This window comes from Myxocyprinus asiaticus, chromosome 13 (genome assembly GCF_019703515.2).
Source record: "Myxocyprinus asiaticus isolate MX2 ecotype Aquarium Trade chromosome 13, UBuf_Myxa_2, whole genome shotgun sequence".
Lineage (NCBI taxonomy): Eukaryota > Metazoa > Chordata > Actinopteri > Cypriniformes > Catostomidae > Myxocyprinus > Myxocyprinus asiaticus.
The window spans coordinates 29,972,857-29,994,845 of NC_059356.1; the positions used below are offsets into that span (position 1 = coordinate 29,972,857).

The 21,989-nt window shown below is 40.5% G+C and overlaps 1 protein-coding gene across 4 annotated transcripts in view; it reads left to right on the forward strand.

Annotated features, from left to right (window-relative positions):
* Positions 1 to 21,989, forward strand: part of LOC127450736 (serine/threonine-protein kinase SMG1) — a 79,318-nt gene that overhangs the window by 42,795 nt on the left and 14,534 nt on the right. For all 4 annotated transcript variants that reach the window (XM_051715060.1, XM_051715057.1, XM_051715059.1 and 1 more), the window contains exons 37-55: positions 44 to 264; positions 2,665 to 2,819; positions 2,958 to 3,180; positions 4,856 to 5,102; positions 5,997 to 6,226; positions 6,733 to 6,981; positions 7,067 to 7,205; positions 7,288 to 7,397; positions 7,504 to 7,722; positions 7,948 to 8,141; positions 8,915 to 9,087; positions 9,176 to 9,455; positions 10,005 to 10,277; positions 13,304 to 13,538; positions 13,637 to 13,863; positions 13,959 to 14,115; positions 14,993 to 15,182; positions 15,372 to 15,844; positions 15,986 to 16,123. In XM_051715060.1, coding sequence (XP_051571020.1) covers positions 44 to 264; positions 2,665 to 2,819; positions 2,958 to 3,180; positions 4,856 to 5,102; positions 5,997 to 6,226; positions 6,733 to 6,981; positions 7,067 to 7,205; positions 7,288 to 7,397; positions 7,504 to 7,722; positions 7,948 to 8,141; positions 8,915 to 9,087; positions 9,176 to 9,455; positions 10,005 to 10,277; positions 13,304 to 13,538; positions 13,637 to 13,863; positions 13,959 to 14,115; positions 14,993 to 15,182; positions 15,372 to 15,844; positions 15,986 to 16,123 — 4,133 coding nt within the window. The remainder of the gene's footprint in view (positions 1 to 43; positions 265 to 2,664; positions 2,820 to 2,957; positions 3,181 to 4,855; positions 5,103 to 5,996; positions 6,227 to 6,732; positions 6,982 to 7,066; positions 7,206 to 7,287; positions 7,398 to 7,503; positions 7,723 to 7,947; positions 8,142 to 8,914; positions 9,088 to 9,175; positions 9,456 to 10,004; positions 10,278 to 13,303; positions 13,539 to 13,636; positions 13,864 to 13,958; positions 14,116 to 14,992; positions 15,183 to 15,371; positions 15,845 to 15,985; positions 16,124 to 21,989) is intronic.

Here is a 21,989-nt window from a genome sequence, read left to right on the forward strand (position 1 = left end):
AAGTACTGGAAACCCTTGCTAATAGCCTATTCACCCGTGTTAGGTAATAAGCTGCCATCAGCCCTGCCCACCCTGCTGGGCAACATGCAGGGAGAGGCTCTTTGTGGAGATGAGGGTGAGACGGGCAGTGGTCCAACTTCTCAGGAGAGCAGCCGTGTAGAGGAGATGGTGATGTATTCTAGCGAGGACCAAGCAATGATGCAGGACTGCTACACAAAGATTGTAGACAAGCTCTCTTCCGCAAACCCCACCATGGTGCTTCAGGTATTGCAGAATGGACTCTACTGTTCTGGTTCTTTATGCATCCTATTGTACTAAAGGCCATCCTGTTTAAGATTGTTTACACTACACATAAATCTGTTTTTCTAATTCTGTCTTTAGGACTGATTGTTCGTACTGTAATATAAGTTGTTATGATACATTTGTTCAGATAGTAGTGTATCCGTTGTATCTACTGTACATCGACTGGCGTAGTAATGATGTAATCGTCAGCAAGATGGCAATAGAATTCTCATATATGACAACTGAGAGTAACTGACAGCATAGAAAGAGAGGATGGAAAACTGGAATTTTGCCGCTCCTCATGTCTATCATGGCATCTTGTAGGGCTGGGAATTGCCACAGACCTCCTGATTTGATATTACAATGATATTTCCTAGCTAATTCGATATGTATTGCGATAATGTGATTCTGCACTCCTTTTTCTCAGAAAGAAATGTCTATTGAAGAACAGTTGTGTCTGAAATGACAATTGTTTTATTCTGTAATATATAATTTGCAGGTAAAAGTTAGGGATGTGCAGAACTACCAATTTAAAACTACCAATCGATCAGTCAGTGCGTTGTCTGAGCTAGGCGACTAGCTAGTGCAAAGGAACCCATGAAAAGGCTGCATTACGTCCCTTTGTATTCAACAAATAAATATATACAATATATAATTTTAACATATCAAACAAATTTTATTTTTGAATCTAAAATATAACATGTATTACCATAGGCTAAGGGCCCAAACATACTTCACGCAAGTACGCAAACGCAGACGTGAATGCTTCGCCAACACGTGGTCACGTTTTACATACCTATCATGCGCTCATGCGTTGCTCTGGCGGTTACAAACCTTGGACCACAAGGGGGCGAAAGAGTTTTTAGGTGCGACGAAACCAGATGTGGTGGAGTCAACACATTGACTGTTGAGTAGTGTGCTTTTGTATTTGCTAAAAGGATGACAGAAAAATATGTTTGTTTAATCTAACTTGTTCGGCAAGACTCTCCTCAAATTGCTGCTCCGCCATGACAGTTGTTGATTGAAAAAAGAAAATCTGCTGTAGCGCTGAGAATACAGCGCGTACCTGCATTAGGTTATGAATTGCGCTCTGACAAATTTCACAATGCAACGATGTGTGAAATCTAGATTGTGTAGCAAGATGCGTCTGTGTTTATGTGCTTATGTAGAGTAAGTTTGGGCCTTAATACGTTTATCATACTGATCATTACAATATGCAAATGGAGCCTAAAGAGTGAACCATTTATGGGGCTGTACTGAATTGTGACACATGACAATTCACCTGTAGTGCCAGTGTCTTTGTTTTTTGTATATGCATCCTGAGAAAGTCTGAGCTCCTATGCAGCATTCTCATAGACAACATTATTCTTACAAACTGCTCCCAGATGACTTACAGAGGAAATAAAAGTGAGAACTCACCATTTGCTCATGTTCCGCAAGACATGATAGCACAGTGCGCTTGGGCTAAAAGCGCAAATGAATGAACTTCTGAACAAAAAAGCAAATCAGACATGCGAATCACCAGCATTTCTTTCGTCTGTTCTTCAAAATTGAATCAGGTGTGTTTCCTCAAGCACGCATCTTTCTGTCTAGTGGCATTTCTTGTTGACATTGGTGGGAAAATGTGCAAAATTACCCGCCACTGTGCATGAATACCCTGGCTGTTAGATTATAGATGTTGCAGGGATTCGACATGTAGTTTACGCCATCCAACAGATTGATAAGCCTTTTTACAACTAAACTATTAAATTAGTGTCAGACAGAATCTGTATAATAACTTCTGACAAATCCACAACACTTCAAATAAACTTTTGAATTATGGATAATAACAGGAACATTGATCACAGCAGAGGATTTGAGGTCCGACAGTGAACAAACAGTGCTTTGATTGCTGTAGCAGCGGTTTACAATGATTATCTATTAATCATTGTAGCATTAAGATAAACCTAGAATTTTTTATTAAATAAAAATAGATTTTTCAGCAAGGAGGCAATTTTAAAATTGTTTGGCTCAAGAATTGTGATTTGTAACGGAATATAATTTTTTTCCCTCTCCAGCCCTAGCATCTTGCCATTAGTGTTACTGTATTTAGACTTTCATCCAAATGCTGTTCTTAAACCATTCACTACATAGGGAGTGTCAAAATAGTTGTGCTATAAGTGCAAAGATTAAGCAAAAATGAGTGCATTCTCAGCCACATAAGAATGTGTTGTGATTCAGGTATGTAAAAATTTGTTTAAATGTGTTTTTAGCTGTTGAGACTACAAACAATTAAAACATTTTTAGTTGAAATCACCAAAAATCAGGTTTTTGCTGCTTGTTTTAACAAAGCCTAAACAAAGAATTGTATTAATCGGAATGTTGATTCTTGTGTTTATGCAGGTGCAGATGTTGGTGGGTGAGCTGAGGAGGGTCACTCTGCTCTGGGATGAGCTCTGGCTGGGAGTCTTGCAACAGCAGCACATGCATGTCTTGCGCAGAATTCAACAGCTGGAGGACGAGGTGAAGAGAGTCCAGAACAACAATACTCTGCGCAAGTGAGTCACATGCCTGCCAGGCGAACCAATACTATGACAAGGCAGACACAAACATCATTGGAGAGCTGACTCATTATGCTTCTCTTCAACAATCATTTAAATTCTCTTTGCCTTGTTCTCTCGTTTGTTGTTAATTAGAGATGAGAAGGTGGCTATTATGAGAGAGAAGCACTCTGCTCTGATGAAGCCTGTGGTTTTTGCACTGGATCACGTTCGCAGCATCACAGCTGCTCCGGCAGAGACGCCTCATGAGGCATGGTTTCAGGAGACGTATGGAGATGCCATCCACAATGCACTAGAGAGGCTGAGAAACCCTCACAATCCAGCCAATCCTGCCAGCAGTTGGGTGCCCTTCAAACAGGTCAGGACTAGGGATGAGCAAATCTACAAATGTTCAGAATCAACTAGTCGTGGATTGCCAGAACAAGTAGTCAACAAAATGTTCTAAATGAAGCTCTTTATAATTGGGTTGGTTTTGGGTTGACCCGACCCTGATCAGATACATTTTGGGGTGTCCCCAAGACATGTTGTTGTTATGTTTTTTTCAAAAACAGCTGGATGAAGCACAACAATGTTTTTAGAAGTTGGAGTATTGGATGGCATGGCATCTTAAAACGCTTGTGGCGGGATGTTAGAAAAACAGCGCAAGATGTGACTTGGGGATAATTCACCCAAAATTTTAAAAAATTATAATTTCTCACCCTCATGCCATCCCAGATGTATATGACTTTCTTTCTTCTGCTGAACACACATAGAATTTTTTATAAGAGTATTTCAGCTCGGGGACCTCTGGGTAGCTCAGCTAGTATAGACGCTGACTACCACCCCTGGAGTCACGAGTTCGAATCCAGGGTGTGCTGAGTGACCCTAGGTCTCCTAAGCAAACAAATTGGCCCGGTTGCTAGGGAGGGTAGAGTCACATGGGGTAACCTCCTCGTGGTTGTGATTAGTGGTTCTCATTTTCAATGGGGCACGTGGTAAGTTATCGTGGAGAGTAGCATAAGCCTCCACATGCTGGGAGTCTCCGCGGTGTCATGCACAACGAGCCACGTGATAAAATGTGCGGATTCACAGAAGCGGAGGCAACTGAGACTTGTCCTCCACCACCCAGATTGAGGTGAGTAACCGTGCCACCATGAAGACCTACTAAGTATTGGGAATTGGGCAATCCAAACTGGGGAGAAAAGGGGATACATTTTTTTTAGTATTTCAGCTCTGTTGGCCTATTTGATGCAAGTGAATGGGTACCAAAACCTTGAAGCTTCAAAATCCACAAAGGCAGTATAAAAGTAATTTGTATGACTCCAGTGGTTAAATCCATGTCTTCAGAAGTGATAATATAATAAGTGATATAAAACAGGTCAATATTTAAGTCCTTTTTTTTTTTTTTTTTACAATAAATCTACACTTTCACATTCTTCTTGGGTTTTTGGCGATACACATTATTTGTGCAAATCGCCACCTACTGGGCAGGGAGGAGAATTTATGGGAAAAAGGACATAAATATTGATCTGTTTCTCACCCACACCTATCATATCTCTTCTGAAGACATAGATTTAACCACTGGAGACTTATAGACACTTATGATGCTGTTATTTGCTTTCTGGAGATTAAAAATGTTGGTACCCATTCACTTGCATTGTGAGGACCTAAAGAACTGAAATATTCTTCTAAAAATCTTTGTGTTCAGCAGAAGAAAGTCATACACATCTGGGATGACATGAGGGTGAGTAAATGAGAGAATTTTCATGAACTATCCTTTTAAAATCTGTCTGCAGCAGCGATGCTTTAAAGGGAATACATTTAAAGACAACTTTTCATAAAGTGTTTTACCATGCGAACAATATAACAGCTAAAACACGATGATTACAGCACCACCTCTGAAAATATCGTAAGTTAAATAACTAGATCAAATAGTTGACCTTGCTAATTACCTAGATGGTTGTTGGACGTGTAGTCAACCTTGGTGACCCATCCTTAGTGCGGACAGCTCACATACTCTGTGCATTTTGTAATTGTAACCGGTCCATTTACAGATCATGCTGAGCTTGCAGCAGAGGGCGCAGAAACGTGCCAGTTACCTTCTGCGGCTGGATGAGATCAGCCCCCGCCTCACTTCCATGACCAACACTGAGATGGCGCTGCCAGGGGAGGTTTCTGCTACTGATGCAGTCAACATCCAGAGTGTGGGCAACACCATCACCATTTTGCCCACTAAAACCAAACCCAAAAAACTCTACTTCCTAGGCTCTGATGGCAGAAACTATCCTTATCTCTTTAAAGGTAGGACATAGTTAAGGGCATGTTTCCAAGACATTACATACCTGAGGTCTGTGCAGCCCTACAAAGGCACAGCACTGAATCTGAGAAACTTGGCTTCAAAGTTTTTTGAATGTCCAGCCATATGTTAGATAATGCACCAATTAGATATGTACATGAAAAAATATTGTGCCTGAAAAGCCATGAAAAATGATTTGACACATTACCCAAAAAATGCAGATACTTCATTATGTCACTGTTTTGTTGTTCACTGTAACTGTGGATTGCCATTATTTTATTGTGTATTTTGTAGTCACTGGAATTTTCACATCTAGATTTTTTTTCTGGATCTGAGCATAGTTGAGCCAAACCCATCTGTCAGAGGACAAATAGTCTCAAGCCTTGTTTATACTTTCACCTGGCATTGCAATGCGTCTTGTTAATTTAAATGTTTTTATTTTATACAGTATAAAATAAACAAGAGCACATATATTAATAAACCAAACTTAAGTGTATTGTTTAGACCTTTTATTCAAAAGGTAGTTGACAAATTGGCTTACCGTACTTTCTTGAACAAGAACAGGAGCTGCAACAGATAATTTCACAGTGAAAACATTCTTTTTCATGCTATCTGGAGTAGTTTTACTTCGCCTCAAGCACAGGTACATCTGCCCTGCCCCTTTCCTCGAATTCGTCTAACTTTTTGCACCTTGCACAAAGTTACCAAAAATTTACATGTGCACGACTGCATGAAACGGAGCCACGCGAAGGCTAGGCGACAGCCACGATAACATCACTTTGTGCGTGCAAACCCTCGCGAACAAGCGGCTGCGTGTAGTTACTGTGTTTTGGCCTTTGCAAAGCAGTGAAAATGTCCTTGTAAACTTATAATAATTTTATGTGTTTTCTGTGATTAAGGACTGGAGGACTTGCATTTGGATGAGAGGATCATGCAGTTCTTGTCCATAGTCAACACCATGTTTACAAAGGTGAATCAGCAGGAGAGCCCACGGTTCCACGCCCGTCACTACTCCGTCACACCACTGGGTACCAGATCAGGACTCATCCAGTGGGTGGATGGTGCCACTCCTCTGTTTGGACTGTACAAACGCTGGCAGCAGCGTGAGGCTGTGCTCCAAGCTCAGAAGGTGAGGGAGAAAAATAAAAATTATAAGGGATATAAATGTCTTGAAAAATACAAGGTTGTGTTGTACGGTCACCTTGTCCTATTCACTACCTATTAGGTTATGGTCAACTTCGTAAAATGTGAACAAAAGTTTTGTTAAAAGGATGGTTTACCCATAAATGAAATTTCACCATTACATTGTTCTAAACTTGCATGACTTTGCTTTTGGAACATAAAAAGAGATTAGGCTCAGTCACCATTGACTTTCATAGTATCTCTTTTCCGTACAATCAAGTGAATGGCGACTGAGGCTGTAATTCTTCCTAATGTCTCCTTTTGTGTTGCACTGAAGAAAATCATACAGGTTGGGAACACGAGTGAGTATATGACAAAAAATTAGATTTTTGGGTGAACTATCTCTGGTATTGTTTAGGCACATGATTGGTGTTTTCTGAAAATAAAGAATTTTCAAAGAAGTTTGGAATAAACATTCTATTTTTTATTTTTTATTTTTTTTTTTAACTTCAGGCACAGGACTCCTTCCAGCAGCCCCAGAACCTTCCCATGGTCCCCCGTCCCAGTGAACTGTACTACAGCAAGATCGGCCCTGCTTTAAAGGCTGTTGGTCTCAGTTTGGATGTGTCACGCCGTGATTGGCCACTCAGTGTCATGAGAGATGTGCTGCGGGAGCTGATGGAAGCCACACCCCCTAATCTGCTAGCAAAAGAGCTCTGGTGCTCATGTACCACCCCTAGTGAGTGGTGGAGTGTCACACAGGTGAGAGAAAACAGTTAAACCATGAAATTCAGTGTCATTTAAGCATTGTACTGTAATTAACCAAAACTCGGTTGTGCCCGTTTAGTCTTATGCCAGATCCACTGCTGTGATGTCAATGGTGGGATACATCATTGGATTGGGCGATCGTCACCTTGACAACGTGCTGATTGATATGACAACAGGCGAAGTGGTGCACATTGACTACAATGTCTGTTTTGAGAAGGGTGAGTTGGGAGCTTGTTCAAAATATGTCTAAGCACTTTGATTTATTTGCACAGGCATTTAAATGCTACATTATTTTCACAGGAAAAAGCTTAAGAGTACCAGAGAAGGTTCCTTTCCGTATGACACACAATATTGAGACAGCTTTGGGGGTCACAGGAGTGGAGGGCATCTTTAGACTGTCATGTGAACAGGTGAAAATTGCCATTTAAGTCTTGTCCTATTGATTTAATGCTCTACCAATCAGTCAATTTAGAAAATGCATGCAAATTAAATAGGTGTCCTTCATGTGTATTTCAGGTGATCCAGATAATGCGGCGTGGTAGAGAGACCCTCTTGACTCTTTTAGAGGCATTTGTGTATGACCCCTTGGTGGACTGGACAGCAGGTGGGGAGGTGGGTTTTGCTGGGGCCGTGTATGGAGGAGGAGGACAGCAGGCAGAGAATAAGCAAAGCAAGAGAGAGATGGAGAGAGATATCACCCGTAGCCTCTTCTCCTCCCGTGTAGCTGAGATTAAGGTTAGAAATACTTGTGCATATAGTACAGAAATGTTAACTTTAAACATTACTATTAACTTAATAATGATGACTGCATGAAACATAGTATTGCCTTTTAATGTACAAAATGTCATATGTTTTCCACAGATTGCATCATCAGAAACTTTGTAACTACATTTTTGTGTACAAGTTTGGGAAAACTGGCTAACTGTTGGCTAACCAAAATTATTTCTTCATGTTTTCCAGGTGAACTGGTTTAAAAACCGTGACGAGATGACTGGTGTACTGCCACAGGTAGAGGCGGCGGTAGATGAGTACCTGAGCCTGCAGGAGCAGCTCACACAAGTTGAGAAAGTACAGGGCAAGCTGCTGGAGGAGATGGCGTTCCTAGAGGGAGCCGACACCAGAGCAGATCATTCAATCCACACCCTGGAGCACAGGTTGGCAAAATAATGAGACTTGTTAGACCCCGTTTACACCTGGTATTAAGATGTGTCTCGGGTGATCCGATCACATGTGGTCAGGTGACACACATCACTGTTTACCGCTGGTCGCTTAAATGCGTCTCCTGTGATTACTTGTGATCTGATTTGGAGGGGAGGGACTCTGTTTTGTGTGACACATCAATCACTATGCTAGTGTGTTACTGCATGACATTAAAGTGCAATAAAATCAGAAAAGACAAAGACAGCACAAAGAAAACGGCATGCTGTTTCTCCCAGATGCAGCTGAAGTTTAATCAAAGCACAAAATCAACATTGAGTAGAATGATCCTTTAGTGGATTACCTGTAATAACCTGAGTTTCAGATGTTCGTGCTTCTCATAAGTGTCCCGACATGTTGATATCAGACACACTGAAGAAGATCTGCAAAGTTCTCATGCTTGTGGTTGAATCTGCTTTTTCCAAATTTCCGATCTGACATTTTTGTTGTATTTTAAAGCTGCTCGTAACCAGCAACGTTTAATCTTGTTTTAGCACAGCAGGTGATTGACAGGCGAGGGGTGGCACTTCACTGCTGCCGGGACGCATACTGGAACGATTACTGTTTACACCTCACGCTATGCGGTCACATGCGTTTTTGACCAGATTCGTATGTGGTTTTTGTGATCCGATCACAAAATGTTTTAGACCCCGTTTAGACCTGTATTATGTACATATATACGATGCATTACAGGGTTTTTATTTTTTCTCTTTTTACATTCCCTTCACAGGTACTCGGAGCACACTCAGTTGCAGTCCAGGCAGAGAACGGTACAGGATGCCATTCAGGGGAAGTTGTCTGATCTTGATCAGTGGATCTCTCAGTACCAGGCCGCCTTTGCAAGTCTAGAGGCCACCCAACTCGCCAGCCTACTGCAGGAGATCAGTAGCCCTATTGATCTAGGTACTTAATTATGATTGGATTATGCATCATAATTCTAACCAATTGTATTGCGACCTAATATGTTGTTGTGTTCCTTTTTAAACTGCAGGTCCTCCCAGCTATGTGCCAGCTACATCCTTCCTGCAGAATGCAGGCCAGGCACACCTGATCAGCCAGTGTGAGGCTCTGGAGGCGGAGGTGAGCGCTCTGTTACAGCAGCGTCGTTCGCAACTGCGCGGTTGTCTCGAGCATCTACACAGCTATGCCACCGTGGCCTTGCTGTACCCCCGTGCAGTGTTGCACAGGCACAGAGTCCACGTGTGGAAACAGTGGATGGAGGAGCTGATGTGTGACATGACCGTGGAGCACTGCCAGACCATCTATCACCAGTGAGTGCAACTATTGCTTGTGTTTCCAGTTAGAGAAGTAGACTACCAGTCAAAAGCTTACTCGTCCTTTATTATTACTATTCTCCACATGTTAGAATAATGGTTAAGTCATCAAAACTACAAAATAACACACACATGGGAAATATGTAAATTTATTTTTTTAATTTTTTTAAACAGTATGTTGGGCTCTTGCTATCTGCTTTTCCTTCTCTCTGGTCTGATTCTATCTAAAATCAATAAATTAAAAAAAATGGTTAAAGTAATTCAAATGTAGGCACAATTTATATTTGTCTAAAAAAACATTTAAGCCTTCATGCATAAGCCTTTTTAGCTAAGGTTTTTAAGTTCATATTAATCATAAATTCAGTTAAGTGTGTCCAAATCTTTGCCTGGTTATAATTGATTACAGAAAATGGTTGTCCTTTCCTAACCTTCTAAGCTTGCAGTTACTGAGGAAACCTTTTGTGAAAGTGCCAGTAATATAATAATGTGGGAGAAATGTACATTAAATGGACTAAAAGTTATAGAAAAGGCTCTTTTATCTTTCAGGTATGAAATGCAGTTTGCCCCTCAGCCCCCTCCTACCACGTGTCAGTTTCTGTCCAACATCGAGATGGCGCTGCAGCACCATGCAGCAGAGACCAACACTCGACTCCTGCGGCAGGTGGAGCGTCTTAAGGCAGAGGGCACCAGTGTGCCTGTGTGTGAGGAGCAGCTGCAGGAGATTGAACGCTGCATCAAAGTCTTCCTGCACGAGGATGCTGAGCTTGGCTCCTTCAGTTTGGCTGGCATCATCGTCTCTGCCCTTTGTGCTCTCACAAGGTGTGTATCTGTGGCTTTAAAATCAGGGTTTCTATGCGTCCTGGAAAACTTGGAATTTTGCAATGCAGTTTTCCAGTCATGGAAATTTTAATAAAATGGTTTGACTGTGTTGCTAGCAAGGTTTTCATTACATGTACAAAAACATGGTAACAATCGGGACTCGGAATAGGAGTCATATACACAAACTGCAGGCGGCTGCAGATTGTGAAACAACATTAACTGTTAAGGGCGCTTACACCCTTGTGATTTGATTACAGCAGCAGCCAATTGTGTGCTTGGCAATCGCGGTTCAACTGAGGCAGATCGCTTAATTGGTTACAGTTACAGACAGTCGTGTGCTTGGCTACAGCAGCACATGCACAGTGAGAAGCAGCATTCGTGAAACTTCTCATTCATAAACAGACTGAATGACCTGGTACATGTACCGACCAACTCAATGAGAGGGGCATATTGTTTGTTTACTTCAGCACCTGCATGTGTCTACCTTGCTCATCACAGAGAGGAAAGGGCGGAAGAGCTATTAAAGGAATAGTTCACCCAAAAATGAACATTTGCTGATAATTTACTCACCCTCAGGCCATCCAAGATGTATCTGAGTTTCTTTCTTCATCAGAATGGAATTTAAGACTTTTAGGATTTCATTTCAGGCCTCCTCCTCTAAACAATGCAAGTGAATGTACTCCATTTTTTTGACGGTCCAAAATGCATATTTAGGGTGCATCAAAATAATCCACACGACTCCAGTCGACAAATAAAGTTCTTCTGAACGCAAATGATTATTTTGAGAAACAAAACAATACTTGTATACTTTTTAACTACAAACGTTCGCTTCCGTACATCTCTGTGACGCGCACTCATGAGAGGGATGACGTAAGCTCGTTGGTAAGGTCACGCGTCACGTGGAGTCAGGAAGCGCGTCATTGTTTACAAGAGAAACTTGTGCCGATCACAAACCAAAACAGTCCAAAACAATTTCAAAACAATATATATATTTTAAAAAAATCATTTCCAAATAATAATTTTAAAAAAACAATGTAAACAATGATGTGCTTCCTGACTTCTCCACGTGACGCGCTTCCTGACTCCACGTGACGTGTGACCTTACCAACGAGCTTACGTCATCCCTCTCATGAGCGCGCGTCACAGATGTACGGAAGCGAACATTTGTAGTTAAAAAGTATACAAGTATTGTTTTGTTTCTCAAAATAATCAATCGTTTGCGTTCAGAAGAAATGTATTTGTCGACTGGAGTCGTGTGGATTATTTTGATGCACCCTAAATATGCATTTTGGACCGTCAAAAAAATGGAGTCCATTCACTTGCATTGTTTAGAGGAGGAGGCCTGAAATGAAATCCTAAAAGTCTTCAATTCTGTTTTGATGAAGAAAGAAACTCAGATACATCTTGGATGGCCTGAGGGTGAGTAAATTATCAGCAAATTTTCATTTTTGGGTGAACTATTCCTTTAATGTGTAAAAGTGACTGATGTTTATACACGTTGAGGGTCTTTCACATGACTCACATCAGCTCTGCCAAATACATTGAAGTCAATGAAGTGATGTGTCAGCGCAACCTCAGCTCCAACTTTACACCACGTCTTTTCTGATAAGTCATGCTAAGCAGTTTATATGCTGTAGGAAATGATACAGTAGATCTGTTTGTTCTAATAATGCTTAAACATTCTACTGAATTCATTAGATTTGACATGCAAATTTTAATAAGAGAAGGTAAGGACCTTACTGAAACTCATTATTATTATTAGACTATTATTGTTGTCTTGAATCAAAAGTCATGCTCATCAGTTCACAAAATGAATGGAATTTATAGATCTGCTTTTTTCTTATAATGCTTAAATACTATGAAGTCTCTTGGCAGATTGTGATCGTGAACTTCTCAAAATGATTCAACGACTCACTCATTGCGAACAAGATGCTCATTTGTCACCACCTAGTGGCATCTCTAGAAGTGGTCACTTAACTAATCAATTAATGGAACTGAACAAATTTGTGAAACTGAAGCAAGTCACACCAAAGTACCTTTTTATTGCAGCTAATTTTACATAACTGTGCAGATAAGTTCCTATAATTGAATCATTAAAATAGCTTAAGTTGGTGCTTTTAGCTTAATATAAAAAAAATAAAAATATCCCTGGAAAACATGTTTGCGGATCAGTGATTGTCTAACCTTTTTCAACCTCATGAGTTTGCATCCCTGTGAGTTAAAACTTAATCAACAATGACTGTCGGACTACTGATTTTAAATTCATTTTTTTAATTAAATCACACTGGGTTGGTCGCGTGGTGATTTGGACTTCATACCTTGGGATGTGAATACATTTTTTTAATAATTCAATGATTGGAGTCATCTTATACCACAGTTACCACATGTAGTATGTGGGAATCTAGTCATAAAAATGGAATTAGCAATAAAATGCAGAATGTCATGGAATATGACCTATTTGGATGAAAATTAATATGCCAAATAATCACACACAAACAAGTCAATCAAGTCTTGTTGCACACACAGGAAGAGTTTCTCTCTGGTCCCTCTTTCTGCTGACTGATGCTCTTTGTCGGCCTTTTCAGGTCTCCCTCCGCCATCATTATAGCAAGAGACTGGTGTTAATGATAATGACAGCCCACGTGACGAGCCTTACCTCTCTCCCTCTCCTGCAGACAGACACACGACCACGCCCCCATCCCCACACATTAATTTTGATTTCATGGCGACTTTAAATATTACACTTGTTGGGCGCATAAAATGTCCTGGAAAATTGTGCCTTGAAAGGAGTGGGAACCCTGAAAATGCTATAAATGTTTAAATGTAGGAATTGTGAAAGACTCAGTTTGCTGTGTTCTCAATTATACTATGGCCTTCAATTTCCTGGAATAAGAAAAATTTCATTTTCAGGCCTGGAAAAGTCATGGAAATTAATTAGTCAAAAGGTGTGGAAACCCTGAATTTGTCACGAGAAAAGTTCTTAACATTTTCTCGATCCTCCGTTAAATGTTTCTGTGCTTTGACAGGCGTAACCTGGTGATGGAGGGAGCTGCAGCGAGTGCAGGAGAGCAGCTGGTGGAGCTGACGTCCCGTGACGGTGCCTGGTTCCTGGAGGAGCTCTGCAGTATGAGTGGGAACATCACATGTCTCGTGCAACTCTTGCAGCAGTGCCAGCTCCTGTCACATGACCTGGACATCCTCAGTCCTGCTGAAACCTCACAAGTTGTCTACCTGGCAAACGGCGTCTATACCTGCCTTCAGGTAAGTCATTTAATAGTATGATTTTTTTTTTGTCAGTGAATTTATTTTGTGTTCATCTTTTTCACTTTCTAACCCCCCTCCCTTTTGTTTATTTGCAGGAGCTCAACACAAACTTTCGTCAGATTATCTTCCCAGAGGCTCTGCGCTGCATGCTGAAGGGAGAGAGCACACTAGAGACCATGTTAACGGAGCTGGATGCACTTATTGATCAGTGTGCAGACGGGCTTTCACTGCAGGGATTAGGTGAGGTTTTGCAGGCCCACCTTCGTAACTCTGCCATGGGTCTGGAGGAGGATGCAGACAGCCACTATTTGGATGTCACCAGGTAACATGGACAATAGACTTATTTGCTGTACTGTCCAGGTTTAAGCTGCATTGCTTTCCTATTGTCTTAACTGTGTGATTATGTGTGTTTGTCAGGGAGCTGCGGTCCCAGTACTCGGAACTGATCCAGCCTTGCAGCATGGAAAGCTCAGTTCAGGAAACGCCTAAGATGAGTGCTGGTCAGATGTTGTTGGTGGCTTTTGATGGCATGTTTGCACAGCTGGAGACTGCCTTTGGACTTCTGATAGACAAGGTAAAAAGATGACTTTCCGAATCTACCAGCTAATAAGGCCAATTAATGGGATGGTTCATCCAAAAATGAAAATTCTCTCACCATTTACTCACCCTCATGCCATCGCAGATGTTTATGACTTTCTTTATTCAGCAGAATGCAAACAATGATTTTTCGAAGAATATCTCAGCTCCGTAGGTCCATACAATATAAGTGAATGGCGATCAGACCTTTGTAGCTCCAAAAATCACATAAAGGAAACACAAATAATCCATAAGACTCCAGTGTTTAAATCCATATCTTCAGAAGCAATATAATAGGTGTGGGTGAGAAACAGAACAATATTTAAGTCATTTTTTTACTCTAAATCTCCACTTTAACTTTCAGATGTGAAAGTGAAACTAAAGAGGCACCACATTTGACTTTCAGGTGTGAAAGTGGAGATTTAGAGTAAAAAGGACTTAAATTTTTATCTGTTTCTCACCCACATCTATTATATAGCTTCTCAAAATATGGATTTAACCACTTGAGTCTTATGGATTATTTGTGTTTCCCTTATGTGATTTTTGGAGCTACAAAGGTCTGATCGCCATTCACTTATATTGTATGGACCTACGGAGCTGAGATATTCTTCGAAAAATCTTTGTGTTCTGTAGAAGAAAGTCATACACATATGGGATGGCATGATGGTGAATAAATGATGGTGAATAAATGATAATTTTTATTTTAGGGTGAACTATCCCTTTAAATTCATTTTTGGGGGAGGATACGATCACTAATGTCTGTCTAGCTAAGCCTGCTTGTGCAGTTCAGATGTCCTGTAAACCTGCACTTTTTTTAAAGAATCCGAATATTATTGAATTGCAATGTATAAAATTATTCCTATTCTGTCCTGTAGCTTAACTCTATGGATGTGCCCGCTGCCTGGAGAAAGGTGGATGTGATCCGGGAGGCCAGAGCTACACAGGTCCATTTCTTTGATAACATGCAGACCAGGCAGGTCTTAGAGGAGATTTTCTTCCTGAAGAGACTCCAAACCATCAGAGACTTCTTCCGTCTCTGCGGCTCATTTGCACAGACGCTCTCTGGTAAATCACTAATGGACTTCCTTTTTAATAAGATATTTAAGTAACTTGAAAGTAACACTCTCTTAACAATGCAGCAGCACATATGGATAACATCACATTGTTTTATCATTTATCACATTGACAACTAGCATGTTTAGTTTAATATGATGCTCTTGATTGGACATTGACCCTTCTCACATTGTCTAACAGGAACTTGCCCTACACCCACTGACGAGCCTCCATCTTCTAATGGTCCAGTCCCCATAGTGAAGCCTTTGTACCGAGGCTCCACCGTGGTCAGCGAGGACCAGATGACACGACCAATCAAAACCTTCACAGCAGACTTTGTGAGGCAGATGCTGATGGGCCTCCCTACCCAGGCTCTTGGCCTGGCCATCTGCAGCACACTCAGTGCCCTTGGCATGGATCTCATTGCCCAGGTAGAGGCCAAGGACTTTGGTGCTGAGGGAAAAGTCTCTCTGGATGACCTCTGTAAGAAAGCTGTAGAGCAGGGGGTGCAGGCAGGGCGCCTGTCCCAACTGCTGCTCAACAGGGCTACAGTGCTGGCCAGCTCCTATGACACGGCCTGGAAAAAACTGGACCTGGTACGGCGACTGGAGGTCAACATCGAAGCCTGTAAGGTCAGCCTGCAGAGAACTCAGCTGCACATTGCTATGTTCCAGGTAAGAGCCTGCTTTCTTTTAGTGTGTATGTCTTTTGAAATTGGTGTTTGGAGATTTTGACAGCAGTTTAAGATTTTATTTCACTCAGGCTAGTCCATAGCATTTTGACATCTTTTGTAACCCCTTGATTTGTCCTATAAGTGGCAACATGAGGACATTCTTGGTGCAAGAACACAACCTATGACGGTAAGCCCCCCGCCTCGCTCCATCATCCTCGGCAACATGAAGAAGAAGCTCTACAAACTCAGTCAGGATGAAGCTTCTGTTGTTGGTGTCCAGGTAAAGCCTTCGCTAGTTTTAAAGGGATAGGTCACCCAAAAACGAAAATTCTCTCATCATTTACTCACCCTCATACCATCCCAGATGTGTATGACTTTCTTTCTTCTGCAGAACTCAGATGAAGATTTTTAGAAGAATAAATCAGCTCTGAAGGTCCATTTAAATGCAAGCGAATGGTGGCCAGAACTTTGAAACTCCAAAAAGATGATAAAGTAAACAATCATAATCCATAAGACCCCAGTGGTTTAATCAATGTCTTTTGAAGCGATCCAGTTGTTTTTGGGTGAGAACAGACCAAAATATAGCTCCTTTTTTATTGTACATCTTGTTATTGCAGTCTCTCAGCATGATCATGATTTCAAGCTTGATTACACTTCATACTGCTTGATGCATTCACAGAGACTTAGGCTGCATTTCACTTCACTTTAAACATCCACTCCCTAACTCCCCTAAGCACTTCCTATTGGGAGAATTCCCGCCCCCATTTTGGAAGTCCGTTCCACTTCATTAAGTGAGCGAGGGAAGTGTCTGTTGACAGACCTTCAATCCCTCGATTTTACTACTCCCAATCTTTTTTTATTGGTATTTAACAAGACAAAACATAACTGTACATTCGTTAAATCAAACAAAAAAAATGACAGATTGTCAAGTTAAACCCCTCCCTCCCCCATCCAAACTTCCAAACCAACATAGAACCAGTAACTCACACCCTACATTCCAGGTAGGAAAAAAAAAAGGAATCAGAAAAAGGAATACTAATAATATAATAACTAATAATAATAAATAAATTAAATAATACTAATATCAATTTTCTCTCTCCAATATGAATCTTTCCTCTTTTCCATTAGTTGTTGCTAGGATTTAATTATAGTGCATCCCCACTAGCATTAGGATAACAGGGCAAACCTTTAATATAGTCTAAGAAAGGTTTCCAAGTCTTATGAAAAGATTTGAGGGATCCGGAAAGCGAACATCTTAGCTTCTCGAGTCTTATACAACAAAACATTTCTTGGATCCACCTATCGTATGATGGGGGTCAAAATGTTTCCATTTAAGAAGAATGGCTCATCTAGCTAAAACTGTAGTAAAAGCAATAACCCGGCGAGATGAGGCAGTTAAGTCAGATCTCAAGGAAATGCCAAAAAGGGCTGTCAGTGGGTTGGGGTCCAGGTCTATGTTAAGAGCATTTTTAAGCATATCAAAAACATTAGACCTAAAATCTGCTAACCGGGGACAGCTCCAAAACATATGAAGGTGATCAGCAGGAGGCTGCTTACAACGATTACAGGCATCACTCCTATCTGGAAAAAATGTGGCCAATCAGGCATTAGTAAGATGGGCTCTGTGGAGCACCTTACATTGCAATAGACCATGCCTGGAACATATTGATGAAGAGTGAACAAGATTCAGAATGCCACTCCATTGTTCATCAGTAATAGAAAGTCCTGCTCCCAAGACACTTTAAGGGAAACAGTAGGGTCAACATAAAGAGTACTTAAGTTATAAATAACTGAAATAAAATGTTTCTGACCTGCATTTAAGGTGAGTAATTGATCAAGGGGGCATTCAGGAGGGCGATTGGGGAAGTGGGAAACAACTTTTGAACAAAGTGACTAACCTGAAAAAATAAAACAAATGACTACTGGGCAGACTGTATTTAGTTGACAAAAATGAGAAAGATGTAAAGACCCCATCTACATACAGGTCATTGAGCGTAACAAGGCCATTGGCTGACCAAATGCGGAATGTAGGGTCAAAGCAAGATGGAGCGAAAAGGTGACTATTTAAAATGGGTGTATCGATAGAAGCTCTATGCAAACAGAAATGTTTCCTGAATTGGACCCAGATTTTAATAGAGCTAGTGACAACTGGATTGGTGGAGATTTTGGTAATAGCTAAAGGAAGCTGAGAGCAAATAACAGAATACAAAGTGCCTTTTGATGATGCAATCTCTGTGTGGGCCCAAGAGGGGCAGGTTTCAGCGTGGATAGAACTATTCCAGTAGAGAATCTGATTAATATTACAAGCCCAGTAATATTGTTGGAAGTTAGGAAGTGCCAGGCCTCCTTTAAACTTAAGAAGTTGAAGAATTGATTTGAGACACGCCGGCTTGTTTCCCCATAGAAATGAATGCAAAGTGCCATCAAATTTAGTAAAAGACTTAATACAATTTGGAATATATTGAAAAAGATAAAGGAATTTGGGCAAAATAACCATTTTAACAAGATTAATGTGACCGACAAGGGATAAAGGAAGCAAGGTCCATCTGGACATGTCTAATTTGGTTTTATTAAGTGGTTGAAAATTCTTAACAAATAAATTATTTTAGGAATTGGTGGAAAAAAGAAAAAAAAACAAGATATTTGAATCCACCTAGAGCAATCTTGAAGGGAAAAAGAGAGTATGAGAGCTTCCTGGCCTGAGCATTAACAAAAAAAAGTTAGCTTTTTTTGCTAATTTATCTTGTAATCAGATAAGTGGCCATATTTATCAAGTATTTTCAAAATAATAGGCAAGGAAGAGGCGGGATTAGAAATGTACAATAAAAGACCGTCAGCATAAAGAGAAAGTTTATGAACTAAACCGTAACGCGAAATTCCCTCAAAATCTTTGTGGCTACGAAGCCAGATAGCAAGAGGCTCTATAGCAAGATTAAAAAGTAAAGGGGAAAGAGGGCAACCCTGACGTGTCCCACGGTGAAGAGAAAAGAGGGGTGACCACAAGCCATTAGTGAGCACAGAGGTGTCAGGGGATGAATAAAGAAGCCGAATCCAAGAGATAAAGTTAGAATCAAATCCAAATTTCTCAAACAAAAAAAAGATAAACCCATTCTACCCTGTCAAAGGCTTTTTCAGCATCTAAAGACAGGATGATTTCCAGCGAATCAGATGGTGGGGAGAAAAGAATATTAAGAAGCGTCCTAGTATTAAAAAAAGAATGTCTCCCTGGAGTGAAACCTGTCTGATCATGGGAGATTAAAGAAGGCAGCACCACCTGAAGACGAGAACATAAAACTTTGGCCAAAATTTTAAAATCAAAATTGAGGAGTGATATTGGCCTATAACTGCCACAAGAAGTGGGGTCCTTATCTTTTTTTTAAGGAGTAGAGAAATAGAAGCCTCGGATAAGGTTGAGGGGAGGCGGCCTGTTGTAAAAGAATCATTGTATAGCCTTGTCAAGGTAGGAGTTAACAAGGAGGCAAAAGATTTGTAAAATTTGGCTGTAAAGCCATCAGGGCCAGGGGACTTTCCAGATTGCATAGATTTAATGGCCTCTAGTATCTCTAGCTCAGAGATTGGGCCACCTAAACATCTAGCAAGACTTCCATCAATTTTAGGAAAGGTTAATAAATTGAGAAAATCAAAGCTTGCTGAAGCATTTGGGGAGTTCTCTGAAGTATACAAAGTAACACAGTAATCGGAAAAGATAGAATTAATCCCAACTTGATCTGATATCAGTTCACCTGCTGGGGATCTAACTCTTGAAATCCACCTTGAAGCGCTAACCATACGAGCTTGGTGAGCTAGGAGCTTCCCTGCTTTGTCACCACGTTCAAAGAACTGTTGCCTACTGTTGCCTCACTGTTATATTGTTCATCAAAAAATCATATTCAGCATGTAACTGTAACCGTTTAGTATAACAGGAGGGGATGGAGAGGCAGCATAGATCACATTTAGCTTATGCAGATCTTCAACAATAGTAAATAGTCTAGATGTTAATGCCCTCCTCAAATGAGAAACATAGGAAATAACCTGTCCGCAGATAAGTCTTAAAGGCCTCCCAAAGAGTAAGACTACTGACATCTGGGGTCTGATCGAGTTCAAAATATATATGAATCTGTGAGGCAATAAAATCCTTAAATGTATCATCTGATAGTCTAGAAGAATCAAATCTCCAAAAGGAGGGTGAGAATCTACTGGGGGATAAAGCATTATCAATTGAAACATGGGCATGATCAGAAATCACTACTGTGTGATATGTACATGCATTAATACAGTTTAACAGTTTGTTATCCAGCAAGAAAAAGTCGATTCTCGAGAAGGTGTGATGTAAAAAGTATGAGAGAGCTTTATCTTGAGGATTCTTAAATCTCCAGGGGTCAGAGAGTCCCAGCTGGGAGGCATAATTTAATACTACATTCGCCGATTTAGATAAACCAGACTGCTTAGAGGAAGACCTATCAAGTGAGACGTCTTGGACCAAATTGAAGTCACCTCCAATAATTATGTGGTGATCATCCACATTTGGGAGACTTGGAAAAAAAACTTAAAGAACTCATTATCCCAATTAGGGGCATATATAGAAACTAAAACAACTGGTACATTACGAAGCTTACTCGTGACGACAACGAAACGGCCATTGGGGTCAGATATAGTATTAGTCAGTTCAAACATGACATTCTTATAAATAACAATAGCAGCCCCACGAGCTCTTTGGGAGAATTTAGAATGATTCAAGTGGCCCATCCAGGTCCTCTTGATTCGAAGCATGTCAGCAGTTCGCAGGTGTGTTTCTTGCAAAAACATAATATAAGCCTTAAGATGTTGTAAATGCAATAGAACCTTACCAACCTGAACACTGTTATTCATTCCCTTGACATTCCAAGAGATTAGCCGTAGTCCGTAGCCTGTCATTATAGGAATTAGTGCCCGACCAATATTATCGGCCGATATTGGACTTTCACCGATATATCGGTATCGCCGTATATTTTACCGATATGTCAACTTTTTTTTCAGAACATATAATGCAGAAAACAATGCTTTAGAATTGGTGTCAGTGTAGTTTGTCCAACAGAGTGCGCTCCGACTCCATTGTTTACAGAGCTGACTGTGGCTCTGCAGACAGGGCGGAGTTAAGCGGTGTCTCGGTAAATTAACTAGTTTGTGAAATACATACTGGAAACTTAATAAACAATGACCCCATCATTTTCCCTTTTCAGTATAACTAATATAACATTAACCTTGTCCCTGACAACCATGTCACTCATGTCTGTTTGCTGTTAGCCAGTTATAGTTTATCAGTGCAGTCAGTAATGTAGCAGATTGAAAGGTAAACATCAGAGCATCTTTTTGCAGCTCAGCAGACAACGGGGCGGTGGTGGATTGTGTCTGATGAGTGTTGATTTCATGCTATGTTGTTACGTAGTTGGTGAGACACAATGCTGGAAAGTAAAATAAACATCGTCCTTTTACTCACCGTGACAATGAGCTTATAGCTAACTAGCTAATCACATAGCTATTTTCAGTAACAACATTTCCATCCAAGGATTTTTTGCGAAAAGGTTTTAGCGCATCAAAATAAAGCTGATGGAAACGCAAATTATCGTTAAAATTTCACGTGTCCGCATAATATTTTTCCATTTAACTCTGCCGCATAAACTCTGTCGATACATCAAATGTCACGAAAAACTGGTTTGGAAACACTTTTTGTCAAGAAAATTGGCATTAATGCAAAAATGTAGTGTCACGTGACAGAATTTACCCCAATCGTTAGCCTGTGTTAATAATGACAACAAGGTATAGGATCCTTGAAAGCCAATTTATTGTACGTGATTATGGATTGATCTGAACGGCATAAAGACCCGATCACTGCAAACATGACACTTCCAGGAGTGCCAACACAAATATCTCGTATCAAGACATGCACACTGACAAGTGCACGGAGAACAAATGAGTGGCCACTCTTTGAGATTAATTTACTCGCAGTAGCCATTCCGTTTATTTATTAAAGTTGCTTTTACACACCATTCAAAATAATAGACGGCAGTCATGGAATTAGCCCACAATACAAAAAACATAATTTCTGTGCACAAAGATGTTTTAAATTAAAAATGAATACATAATACTAGAAGAAAAGCTTCAGTGTG